The sequence below is a fragment of the Schistocerca cancellata genome, chromosome 2 (assembly GCF_023864275.1).
Source record: "Schistocerca cancellata isolate TAMUIC-IGC-003103 chromosome 2, iqSchCanc2.1, whole genome shotgun sequence".
Lineage (NCBI taxonomy): Eukaryota > Metazoa > Arthropoda > Insecta > Orthoptera > Acrididae > Schistocerca > Schistocerca cancellata.
In genome coordinates, this window is record NC_064627.1 from 708,895,565 (window position 1) to 708,909,561 (window position 13,997).

Sequence of the window (13,997 nt, forward strand, 5' to 3'; positions counted from 1 at the left end):
GTTCTTAGAAGGCGAGGTAGGCGTGCTCTTCCAGCAACGTGCGAGCCGTGACTGAGTTCGTTTAGTGGATTTTCATAATCGGTAACGTCCTACAGTGAAAATTACAGAAGGAAGTAAAGTGAACATTCCGTGCCACGATAAAGTTCAGGTGAATTGGAACAAACTGCAGGAAACGATTCCTGAGAGAATAAGGAACAAAAAAGGTCACACGGACATATCATCGCAATGCATTGGAAAGCAAGTAAACCCATTTGGAGCTGGAGGTAAAAAATATTTCACAGTGCAGGTTGTAGTGTGAAAGCTCACATGAGAATACATTAAGCAAACAGTACTAATGTTTCAGCTCCACATTAAAAAGGGCAGTGCGATGGAGCACGTTCGTGGGGTAGCCCCATTACCCTTCATGTCTCCAAAGACATGTCTTCCAGCAGGAGAGATAGGGTCAACTGTACGGAGTGCAGATATGTTACCTGATCGAAACTATTCGGACATCCCTATGTAATGCGGAACTGACCACTAGATGCCATGAGAGTTGGACCTGGGGAGAGATGGGAAGTATTGCGTTGTCAGTAGAGAAGCTGTGACAGCAGAATGTCTCCGTCCGCAATGCTCAGTGTCGTCGAACGGGGACAAGTCACTGGGCGTCATCTGAGTAACAGATCCATCCTTCTAAGCTCAACAGGTAATGTGATTGTGAAGTGAAAGAAACAACCATAGCTAAACCAAGACCCAGCAGACCCCATGCAATAACTGTCGAGCATTACGGAGGGTGGTTATAAAAAATTGCGTTAAATCAGAGGAAGGAATCCCAGGTGAATTCAAAGTGGTATCAGCGCTCCAAGCAGCACAATGAACGTACGTAGAGCGTGGAAGAGTGTGGAAAAGAATGGGGTATAATGATCGGGGAGTTACTGATAAGCCATACATTTCCGTAATCAGTGCTAAGCGACTGGACAGTGAATGACTGAAAACGAGTAATTTGGAGTGATAAATCATGCTGAATACTGTCAGTCGGTTGGACGGCTTGAGTTCGCCGAATGCCTGGAGAACGTTACCTGCCGTCACGTATAGTGCCAACGGTGAAGTACTTTTGAGGTGGTCTTACAGTTGTGGGAGTGTTCGGATTCGTTGGTATGTGGTTCCCTTACTGCACTTAAGAAAACGCTGAGTGCAGAAGGATATGAACTCATTTTACAATATTGTGTGCTGTGAGCAGTTGAGGAATAACTCGGAGATGATGACTGTTTACATGAGCACGACGGTGTACCATGTCATAAAGCAGCATCTGTGAGGCAGTTGTTTGTGGACTGTAACATTCCTTAAATGGAATGGCCTGCCCACGTTTACGAGCTGAACCCGATGATAAGGGATGTTTCAGAACGTCGACTTCGCTCCAGACCCCAGAATCCAACACTACCTTCATTGGTTCCGGCTCTTGATGAAAAACGGACTTCCATTCCGGCACAGACATTCAGACACCTCACTGAAAGAGCCCCCAGCAGATTCAAACCATCATAAAGGTGAAGGGTCGACACACACCTTGTTAATATCCCGATACTTTTGACAGATAGTGTATGCCTTCACTGTGAGGCGTTGAGGAGAGACGACTGATCGCACGAGACGGTCGCCAGTAATCGCTATCCGTACACTGAGGCTGTAGTGGTGCTCGTGGTTCGCTGCCAGCATACCATGCGGATTCTCTGTAGCCCACTTATCGGTGTTGTGAAGGTTGATAATACCGCCTTTCGCAAAGATAGCCTCTTACAGTACCGCTCAAAAGTATTTTGTAGAGATAATAAAATCGGGAAACAAATTCCTTAGGAGAAAAGTGAAAGAAATTAACTACCAAATATTTATAATGTGTAATTTATTTTCTTACAAGTATTATTTAATTGTAATCTTAGCATCAATAATAAAACACAAATGAAGAAATCTCATAGGCTGAAAAGTATTTTGTTATAACTAAACACAAGGAAAACAATAATAAGTCTTGGCCCTTGATGTTCTTCGCTTACTACATGGTTGCATAGCCGTTTGCGTGCATTATTGCAGCACGCCTCGATGGCTTAGACCCCACGAGTTTGGCCAATCGCGCCTGAGGCACCGTTTTCCATTGCTCTCACAATTATTTACAGAATTCCTCCTTGTTGGTGCTGTTTTATGGCGAACACGTCTATCCAGCTCACCCCAAAGATATTCTACGATGTTTAAGTCTGGACTGGCTTCGTCATTCGAATACCTTTACTTTGTGCTGCTTCAAAACTTTTACATCTAAAACCATACTCCACAAGCCACCTGACGGTGTGTGGCGGAGGGTACTTTGAGTACCTCTATCGGTTCTCCCTACTATTCCAGTCTCGTTCGTGGAAGGAAAGATTGTCGGTATGCCTCTGTGTGGGCTCTAATCTCTCTGATTTTATCCTCATGGTCTCTTCGCGAGATATACATAGGAGGGAGCAATATACTGCTTGACTCCTCGGTGATAGTATGTTCTCGAATCTTCAACAGAAGCCCGTACCGAGCTACTGAGCGTCTCTCCTGCAAAGCCTTCCCCTGGAGTTTATCTATCATCTCCGTAAAGCTTTTGCGATTACTAAATGATCCTGTAACGAAGCGCGCTGCTCTCCGTTGGATCTTCTCTATCTCTTCTATCAACCCTATCTAGTACGGATTCCACACTGGTGAGCAATATTCAAGCAGTGGGCGAACAAGTGTACTGTAACCTACTTCCTTTGTTTTCGGATTGCATTTCCTCACACAGCTTGAAGTGTGCTTCGGAGGGTCGTCGTGTGGGAATTATCAATGAAGAGTCGTATTCCGTCTTCTGTGAGGTGTCATATGGTGTGTTAATATTTCACCATACTTCAGACCATCCATTACAGCATAAATTTCGACGAGAGGAACTACACCACATGTTGAGACACAACCCTACACCATGTTACTTCATCATTCGTGGTTCATGGTGGGTACCTGACACTTTCTGTCATTCCTCTTGTTTTGCGGCCGTCGGACGTACTGTATCCCGTCTGCAAAGAAGAGACTAAACTTGCTTTTATCATTCCATAGAATGTTTGATCCGCCTTCAGCGGTCCAAGATGCATATTTTCAGCAAATTGTAGTCTGCCTTCCTATTTTTCGCACTTGTCACAGATTTTCGAAAAGGTCGCCTGCACATACAGATCTATAGATGCTAAACGACGTTTAAATGTCGAAACATGGACCTTCATCCCGTGTTTTACCTATAGATCATCACGTATAGCCCTGGCCATCGATCGTCTTCGCCTGATTATGTCTTCTTTCTGGATGGTTCTTCGGGGCAGACCACTTCATGCATCGTTAGTCTCCCCTTATGTTATGAAGTTGGACCCAGACACTCACAAGCTATTGTCAGATGACAAACTTCTTCGCAACGAAGGACTGAATTGGGCCTTGACTCAGTGCTGTTAAGATAACTTGTTTGAAGTCAACTGAATATTCTTTAGTTTTAGGCATTGCTGTAAGTAAATAAAAATATTAGAATAGATTTGCTTCATGAGTTAGGTTTTTCGCAGTCTTCCCATTCTACAAAATAGCTAAGAATTGCTTGGGAACACTGTTTACGGCTAAAACCTATGTTTGCCTTGCCAATCAATACATGTAATAGCGCCGAGGTCAATCTGTCTTCTGTTGTTTGAACAATCGGTTTGTTTTGATTTCGCATATAGATAAACGCGCCTACCAACCTATTAAGTAAAAAAAAAACAAAAAAAAAAAACTGTATCAGCGTAGGCAAGCCCTGTTCCTGACACCGGGATTAGTATCAATGGCAATGGTATGTTATGTCCACCCTCGAGTAGGTGTTTCTCCTTCAGAACTCATGTCTGGCCATACGTCCATATTAATCTTGTTTCCTGCAGTCCGAATTTGTGCTTGCCGGCCGCTGTGGCAAAGCGGTTCTAGGCGCTTCAGTCCGCAACCGCGCTGCTGCTACGGTTGCAAGTTCGAATCCTACCTCGGGCATGGATGTGTGTGATGTCCTTAGGCTAGTTAGGTTTAAGTAGTTCTAAGACTAGGGGGCTGATGACCTCAGATGTTAAGTCCCATAGTGCTTAGAGCCATTTGAACCATTTTGAACTTGTGCTTCATTTTCTATATCCACGCTGTCGACGAGACGATGAATGAAATACTTTCTTACATGTCTAAGATTGTCTCTACACAGGACTGTAGGACAGCATTTCAACTACAATAGGCTACACAAGATATAAAAATTGTCTAAAGCAATCAGTCCATAGGTGAGTGACTTTATACTACCATCATTTTCCACGTACAACACGTAAAATATCGGAATAGAACTTCATTAATGCGGGACCATTGCAGTAGAGCAAGAAAATTTTAATTTGCGTTTAATTATCTACATAGTCAGCATGGACAAAACGAACTGCCCTTCTTTGAACTTTTTCGATCTCCTCCGTCAATCCTATCTGATATGGATCCCACACCCCACAGGAATACTCCAGAAGAGGGCTGACAAGGTAGTGTATACAGTCTCTTTAGTAAACTTATTACATTTCCTAACTGTTCTGCCAATAAATCGAAGTGTAAGGTTTGCTTTTACCCACAAGATTATCTATGTGATCATTCCAGTTTGAGTTATTCGTACTTGTAATCTATAAGTATTTAGTTGAGTTCACAGTTTTTAGACTTATGTGATTTATCGTGTACTGAAATTTGAAGGATTTTCTTTTTGGTGCTCATGAAGATGACTTCACAGTTTTCATGATTTAGAGTCAATTGCCACTTTTTGCATCGTACACAGGTCTAGTATAAATCATGTCGCAAATCGTTTGGATTATCTGATGAAATTACACAACGTTCAATGACAGCATTATCTGCAAACAACCTAACATGGCTGCTCAGATTATCTCCTAAATCGTTTGTGTAAATCAGGAACAACAGAGGGCTGTAACACTTCTTTGGGGCGCGCCAGATCCTACTTCTGCTTTACTCGACGACTTCCCGTCAATTATTACGAACTGTGACCATTCTGACAAGAAATCACGAAACTAGTCACACAACTGATACTGTACTCCATAGGCACTCAATTTAATTAGAAGTTGCTTGTGAGGAACGGTGTGAAAGCCTTTCAGGAAATCTAAAAATATTGAATAAATGTGATGTCCCCTGCCAATATCACTCATTACTTCATGGGAATAAATAACTAGCTGTGTTTCAGAAGAACGATATTTTATTAATCCATATTGGCTAATTATCAATAAATCGTTTCCTTCGAGATGATTCATAATGTTCGAGCAGAGTATATGTTCCAAAACCATACTGCAAATCGACGTTAATAATATGAATTTGTAATTTAGCTTATTACTCAACTCAGATCATGCAGTTGTTGAACAGCTAATTTCCCTTTTTGGGTGTTTGTGTGGCTTGTCCAACTTTCCAGTTTCTGGGTACGAATCTTCCTACGAGCCAGCGGTTGTACATGATTGCTAAGGATGGAGCATGCCCTGCAACGAACATGTGTGGTGTACAATCTGGCCCGGAAGCCTTGCCTTTCTTAAGTGTTTTAAGCTGCTTGGCTGTACCAAGGATATCTATTTCTAAGTTACTCATGTTGGCAGTTCTTAATTTTGGAATATTTCCTTCGTCTTCTTTTGTGAAGGAATTTCGGAAAACCGTGTTTAGTAACTCTGCTTTAGTATGGCTGTCATTAGTAACATCACCATCGTTATCACGCAGTGAAGGTATTGATTGCGTCTTGCCACTAGTGTACTTTACATAGGACCTTTGGGTTTTCTGCCATGGTTCGAGACAGCGTTTCGTCGTAGAAACTATTAAATGCATCTCGCATTGAAGTTAGCGTTAAATTTGGAGCTTCTTTAAAACTTTATCAATCTCGGTAATTTTGTGTTCTTTTAAATTTGTAATGCTTTTTTTCGTTGCGTCTGCAATAGTGTTGTGACCTCTTTTGTGTAGCATGGGGGATCACTACAATCTCTTATTAATTTATTTGGTATAAATATCTCAACTGCTATCGACACTATTTCGTTGAATTTAAATTATATTTGGTCTACGTTTACATAGTCAGATTGGAAGGAGTGGAAGCTGTCTCTTAGGAAGGTATTAAGTTAACTTTTTATCTGCTTTTTTAAATGGATGCTTTTTGATTTTATTTTTGATAGGTTTGGGTGTTGCAGTGTTCAGTCTAGCTACAAAACCCTTGTGCTCACTAATTTCTGTATCTGTCATGATGCTCCCTATTTCGTTAATTATTTGTTGCTAAAAGGTCAACTATGTTTTCGCGACCATTTACACTCCGAGTGGGCACTGATCTGGTTGTTCAAAATAATTTTCTGAGAAGGCATTCAGTACGGTATTGAACGACTTTTGATGCCTACTGCCGCCTCTAAACACATATTTCCGCCAACATATCGAGCATAGATTTAAATCACCACCAACCGTAATTGCATGATTGGAATACGTATTTGAAATGACTCATGTTGTATTTAAACTGTTCAGCAACTGTATGATCTGAGTCGAAGGGTCGGGAAAAGTAATGCGTTGTTAATTTATTCCGGTTGTCAAATACAACCTGTACCCGTGCTAACTCACAGGAAATATGTACTTCAATTTCACTACAAGGTAAACTACTTCTGACAGACATACATCAACTGTATGTAATGCACCTTTTCCGAACAAGTAAGAACCGAGTAAGAACCATGGTAAAAATATCAGATGAACTTATTTCCGGCTTTAGCCAACTTTCAGTGCTTTATATTAGCGCTTGGAGCTCTGGCTCTTTTCCAACACTGCTACGACAGTTTACAACTAAAATATTGATTGTGCTCCTGTGTACCCTCTTCTTGTGTTACAAAATGTTATGTTTAATTACTATTTCTTGCAATGTTTAAAGGTCTATAAATGTTTGATGATGTCAAATGGTACTTTGGAATAAATAAAAAAACAATAGGTTTTGTTGCGGAATAGTTAGGCTATAGGTCTACAATGATTAAGAAAGCTTCACACAATTTTAAAAAGTATCACTCAACGGTGTTTCCCCTCTGAAGAGTATTATATATTATAAGCAACAGGAGGACACGCCTCTGTAGCCGAGATCTTGCAGAGCAGAGGCCTGAATGAGGAGTTGTAGGACAATTTTCCATGTCAGATGCTTAACGTGGATCGTTTTACCTTCGGAAAGCGGAGACAGCATGTGGAAGCCGACCGAGGCCGCTCCTGCGCCGACGCCGAACAACGTGACCCTGGCGGGGTGTCCGCCGAAGGCCGCTATGTTGTCCCGCACCCAGCGCAGAGCCGCCACCTGGTCCTTCAGGCCGTAATTCCCAGAGTCGTGAGTGCCCAGGAAACCTGTTGACCAATACGAGAATCACGTGAAACAAGGCACAAAAAACCTTCACTTTGCATAAAAGGTTCACAGGCGTAACTCGCCATCCTCAGGCTGTCGTCGCTTGTTAATTTATACGCTGGTTCCTGAGGGCGGGGCTGTAATGTCATCGTAGAAGACGCTGATACCCACAGCTCACTGCCACAGAAACGGGATGCATACTCCGCGTGGTTTCGCCGCGAACGGCGGAACAGATTTGAGATTTCACGACAAATGGTCCTAGTTACATTTGCTGCTAGTCAGTACTTATTACATGTTACAGTACGCTTCAAAGAGATACGTAACTTATACATATGTTAGTACCTGCTGGGTACAGCCATACCCCATGAAAGCCACGTTTGAGAATATTCGATAGTAATTACAGTAGAATTTTGTTAAGGAGGGTAGAACGTCAAACGGGCCGACTTGGAGCAGGAGAGGCATCACAGGGCATTTTAATTTCCAGTGTCTATACTTTTACAAATAAATTCATAAAACTTTGTCAGCGTCACCAGGAAGGATTCAGGATTCACACTCATTGCAGTGGAAGTTCGAAAACATAACAAAATAATTTTTTTTCATGTCAAATTTCATCATTTTTTCCACTTACTAATGGCAGCATTTGTTGCTATAGGTACACTTTTCTTCATATGTTAGAGAGATTCTTCGTTGAATTTTGCGCAGCATACATACCATACTTACAGGTGATGAAATTTGACATGTAAAAAAAAAAATTACTTCGTTATGTTTTCGAACTTCCACTGCTATGAGTGTGAATTCTGAATCCCTCCCGGTGATGCTGAAAAAGTTTTATGAATTTTTTTGTAAAAGTATAGACAGTAAAAATCAAAATGTCCTGTGGTGCCTCTCCTGCTCCAAGTCGGCCCGTTTGACGTCCTACCCCCCTTAACTATCGGATGCATAACGAGGATAAGCAACGACAATTACTGTTTGAAAAAGGTGTTTAATCTTGAGTTTTGAACTTTATCATATTTGTGAAAATGTTGTTATTGGTTCGAATGATCCACGTAACACGATTCAACGTAATCAGTACATTGCTTACACTATTCTCAGCGTATGTAATTCATACTTCCATGCTAATACCAATATTACAGATGTGAAAGTAGCTCTGTTTTTTTGCATGACTCTACCGCTGAGCCATTTCCTATCAAATTTGGTACGGAGGTAGCTTGAACCCTGAGGAACGCCATCGGCTACGTTCGAATGTTTTGTTGTCCTGTTAATAACACTCAAAAAGACAATAATGATACACGTGAGCGGGATCAAGATGGCGCTCGAAGACTCTTTGTGTTTATAGATCATTCCGTGACAGTGCGTAACAAATGTTACTGTGCGTGTCGTCAATGATACAGATTTGCTGCACTCCGTGAGATAGTTGGGGAGTTTTTGTGGAAATACAACAATAAAATCCGACGGCAACCCCGAGAACCATATATTTAAAACTACTACGATATGCCTCGAAACATAGATTGAAGAGAACTCGAGCTGCGATAGTTACTCGAACGCAACAAATGTCGGAACAATCTCGTTCCGCCGGAGGTAAAGATGCAGGAGGTCACGCGGCCGAAAGAGCTACTGAGACAGCAGAAGAGTCACAAGCCCGTCGCATTTTTTATGCTGATTGTCACGCATGTCTTATAGACGCTTGACTCACAACGAAGGCCACATTTAAAGGCTATACGACAAACATAGAGACGTCGTGCCATTCCATGTAGGACGTTGGAGGCTTTCAGTAAGGCTGCATTTCATTGTGATCCATTAATTGTCTATGTTAATCATCGATTGCTCATCTTAGGGAGAATGGATGAAAAATGTAGGCATTGCCATGCGCTGAAACTGAAGGAAGAAATGGATGCTAAGTGTTGCTCTGGTGGCAAGGCCACACTTCCATTACTAGGTGACCCGGAAGAACCCCTATAGACTCTGCTTCTGTACTAATGTAATGAATCGATGCGCTTTTTTTTTTTTTTAAAAATTGAAAATATAATGCATGCTTTCATATCACTTCATTTGGTTGGGAGGCAGAAGTCAAAACGCCAGGTTTTTCGACAACTTCTACGATACAAGGTCAAGTTTTTCACAGACTTGGCTCTTTGCTTCCACCAGATACAAAGTCATCACCAACGAAATAGACTGCATGTGTAATAATATCCAAGGGATGGAAAAAGAGACGATGTGGAATAATGAGAGAATTTATTCATTAAGTACTCATATACCAACACCACAAAGATATATAGATATAAATGTTCATATCTATACCACCATATACCCAGATATTTAAAAATGACTAGCATACTTCGCCACCAACACTCATCGTAAATAAATTACTGATATGAGAGTTCAGGCGTTGTTAACAGCTAGTTTATAATACTTCGTTAATTCAAACATTTACTACTTGTTTCAAGGGAGGGGTCTTAAAGACACCGCTCGTGCATTTATGCTAGTTCAGCCAACCATGGTTCCAAGAGTTAATGAAAATTCGTAAAATGTTTCTAATGAAAATTTTTTCTCTCATGACACCTACTCCATTTTAGTAACAAAAACATGCAAACATAGGTAGTAAAAATATTAAAAAATTGAAATATTTGGACAATTATCGTATACACATCACACTCTTGTGGAATCAGGTATTTTCGGAATTCTGATAAAAGATTTTGATGGTTTGAGCGAAAGAAACTGAAATTGGGAATTAGTCTACGTAGTTCGACTGCCCTTCAGTCTCCTAAAAGATTATCCAGCTGTGCCTGAGGCGTTGAAAGGTGATAATGATATAACGAATTGTTTAGATAACTTCATTTAATTTCATTTTTAATTTTTTAACAAGTCGTAGCACATTGCCATGAATATTATTTGTGAAATTTTTTGTGGCCGAATCGCCTTCTTTCCTCAGACAAAGTTTGTCCTGTATTTGAAAATATACTTTTTGAATGCACACAACTAGCAAATACGAATAATCTTTTAGGTCCAATGAGTATAAATGTGGATGAACAAGGTGACTTTCCATCGGCCACGACAGAGGATTCACATCCATCCTCGGGAAGCAACATGTAAGAATTGTGCTTGTCAGTTTGACTGTAGACTGCTAACGAAGGTTCGGTCACTCGGACCGGGTCCTGTGATACGTGAGCGGCTCGAGGACTTTTAAGTAACAGAACGTTGTCCTCGAGAGGTAGTGCTTATCAGAGACAAGAGTGTCGTCATGATGGCTCAGGGAAATGTGGTAGAGCCGCTCTTGTTCTCCGTACACAGAAACGTACAGACTGATAGGGTGGGCTGCAATCTGCGGCTGTTCACTGATGACACTGTGGTGTATTGTGAGGTGTCGTCATTGAGTGGCTGAAGGAGGATTCAGGATAACTTTGTCAGAATTTCTGTTTGGTGTGATGAATGGCAGTTTCCTCTAAATGTGGAGGAATGTAAGTTAATGCGGACGAGTAGGAGAAAGAACCCCGCAATGTTGCAATACGGTGTTAGTGGTCTGCTGCTTAGCACAGTCGTGTCGACTGAATATCTAGGCGTAACGTTGCAAAGCGATGTGAAATGGAACAAGCGCATGAGATTGCTAGCAGGGAAGGCATATGTTTAACTTCGGTTACTTGGGAGAAACGAAGGAAAGTTTAGCTCGTCTATATAGAAAACGGCGATAGAACGCCAGTGCGACATATTCTTAAGTATTGCTCGAGTGTTTGGAATCTCCACCAGGTCAGAGTAAGGGAAGAGGAGGAGGAGGATATTAGTGTTTAACGTCCCGTCGACAACGAGGTCATTAGAGACGGAGCGCAAGCTCGGGTGAGGGAAGGATGGGGAAGGAAATCGGCCGTGCCCTTTTAAAGGAACCATCCCGGCATTTGCCTGAAGCGATTTAGGGAAATCACGGAAAACCTAAATCAGGATGGCCGGAGACGGGATTGAACCGTCGTCCTCCCGAATGCGAGTCCAGTGTGCTAACCACTGCGCCACCTCGCTCGGTGTTGTAAGGGAAGAAATCGAAGCAATTCAGAGGTGGTTGCTGTATTAGTTTCCAGTATGTTTGATCAATACAGGAGAATTACTGAGATGTTACGGGAACTCAAATGGAACACCTTGGACAGAAGACAACGTTCTTTTAGAGAACCAGCATATGCAGAATGATTCTGCTGCTGCCAGTCGTCTTTCCCTCGCTCTGTTTGCGAATGGAACAGGAAAGGAAATAACTAATAGCTATTAAAGATACACTCAGCCATGCACTTTGTGAGGGCTTGGAGAGTTTATGTGTGGATGTAGTTAGCCTTCGAATCATAAGTTCCTGTTGTTTTAGGCACTTGTTTGTACACGGCCTCAAAAAGAAAGTGAAGCACGCAGAAGGAAAAGAGGAAACAAAATGAAGCTTCACTGGTTGTTTCAGTGATTTCGTGAAAGATTTGAGATAATGTTATTAAATATTCAATTATGTCTCACTCCACTGGCGACAATTTATGCTCATACTTTCCGAGAACAACTAAAGTGGAAATTACGGTCGTTCGGTTTTTAAAATCCCGGACTAGCGTATCTAAAATCAAGTTCCAGCAACTCAAGAGGTATGTATTTGATTTAAAAATAAAATTATGATAATTCTTAAATTACCTGGTGTGAACACTAAATCAGCCGGCAATCTAAGGTTTTGAGAACGCAATGAACAAAAGGGACCAAAACTTCATATTGAAAGACGAGTAGTTGTACTCTAGCGAGAAACGACTGACCGCTCAAAAAAGAACGAGACCGAGGCGGGAATGAAACCGACCTGAAGCTAACAATTCTTTAACAGTCGTTGCTTGGTAATTCCGTTCAATTTAGTGAACCGTTCTTTTGTGACCATTCCTTCATGAATGACCCACCTATAATGCAGGGACTAGGAGTTGACCCCGAAAGTTAATAAACGTAACGTATTGGCGGGACTGGACGACCAGACCCATTACTGTTTGATTACACCACTGGCAATATACAATTTGAAACAGTAACATCTAGGAGTAACCGTTCAGAACCACATAACAATAACTGTATGAAAAACAGATACAGGGCTGAGGATCATTGGTAGAATATTGAACAAATATTAATTTATTCACGAAAGGAGTAAGGTATAAAACACTTGTACCAGCGATTCTTGAGAATTGCTCATCATTCTGGGACCCTTACCAGTTTTTTTTAATAGGAGGGACAGAGTTCCAGCGAAGAGCGGCACGTTTCATCATGGTGTCGTTTAGTCGATGCTTGAGCGTCGCGGAAATACTCAAAAAGCTCCAGTCTGCAAAAGAGATGACGTGCGCAAAACAGAGTTTTGCTGTTGAAACTCTACGAGCATACGTTCCAGGAAAGGTCGGGCAACATCTTGCTTTCTCCCTCATTTGTCGCGCGAAATATGGGTCCACAGCTTTCATGAATTTCTAAATGACTTCATTCATCTTACTTTCAGCTGTTGGAACTTAAGTTAACGATTGACTTTTGGCATTAAGCCACTTCCAAGCATCTACAAGCATAATACAACGTAATAATGGGATTAACAGTAGCTACAATCAATTTTTTTTTATATTCATATACGGTACTTGTCGGAGGAAGGCAATGGCAAACCACCTCCACTAGGACCTTGCCTAGTAAGGCGGTGCGGGTCTCCCGCATCGTTCCCCTACGCTCTGTAAAGAAGCATGGGACTTCATTTCCATTTTTTCCATACGGTACTTACAAGATTTTGACGTATAGGTTTACATTGGGTAGAGATAACAACGTAATATGCACATCAAAGAACGACTAGTCAGCGATACTAGTCAGTATCCCATTTTATGTGCTGCGAGTTTGAATGGTTTGTATACAGAGGGGTCCGAAAATGTAGACAGTCTTTGATAATATCTCCGCAACAAACTTAGATATCGTTGCAATTTTGCGCGGTAGCGTCTCGACAGATCTTGGCTCGCGTTCTCGACGGATGACTGTGTAGCAATCAATGAAGCAAGATAGTCGTTTGAGCAGCGTAAGGGCGTATTCAAGTGGTACTGGAAGTGTGGAAACTTGCTGGAGGTACAACTGCAATGGCGCAATGTGTGTGGAATTCAGCCACCAACACGTGTAACAATTTATCGTATTCGGGATAAATTTGAAACCGACTGTACTGTTCAGCATGTGCATAAGGAAAGGTCTGGCCTATCAAAAACATCAAGAAGTCCAGCTTCGAGCGCTGCTGTGTTGCAACATGTTACTAGGTCACCTCAAAAATCTATGAAGCAGGGTGCACGTGAAAGCGGGATAAGTCGATCAAGCGTACGACGAATTCTGAAAGTTGCAAAGTGGAAAGTGTACGTTCCAAGATCGCTGCACGCTATGAAAGAAAACGACACGGATAGAAAGGTGTAGAGTACTGCGAGTGTTTCAAAATGGTTAAAATGGCTCTGAGCGCTATGGGACTTAACTCCTGAGGTCATCAGTCCCCTAGAACTTAGAACTATTTAAACCTAACTAACCTAAGGACATCATACACATCCAGGCCCGAGGCAGGATTCGAACCTGTGACCGTAGCGGTCTCGCGGTTCCAGATTGTAGCGCCTGGAACCGCTCGGCCACTCCGGCCGGCAGTACTGCGAATGATTTGAAGGTA

At 41.8% G+C, this 13,997-nt stretch overlaps 1 protein-coding gene across 1 annotated transcript in view; it reads right to left on the reverse strand.

Annotated features, from left to right (window-relative positions):
• LOC126158025 (esterase E4-like) overlaps nucleotides 1-13,997 on the reverse strand; it is a 209,560-nt gene that overhangs the window by 92,153 nt on the left and 103,410 nt on the right. The window contains exon 7 of the mRNA XM_049916414.1: nucleotides 7,183-7,359. Within this exon, the coding sequence (XP_049772371.1) occupies nucleotides 7,183-7,359 (177 nt within the window). The remainder of the gene's footprint in view (nucleotides 1-7,182; nucleotides 7,360-13,997) is intronic.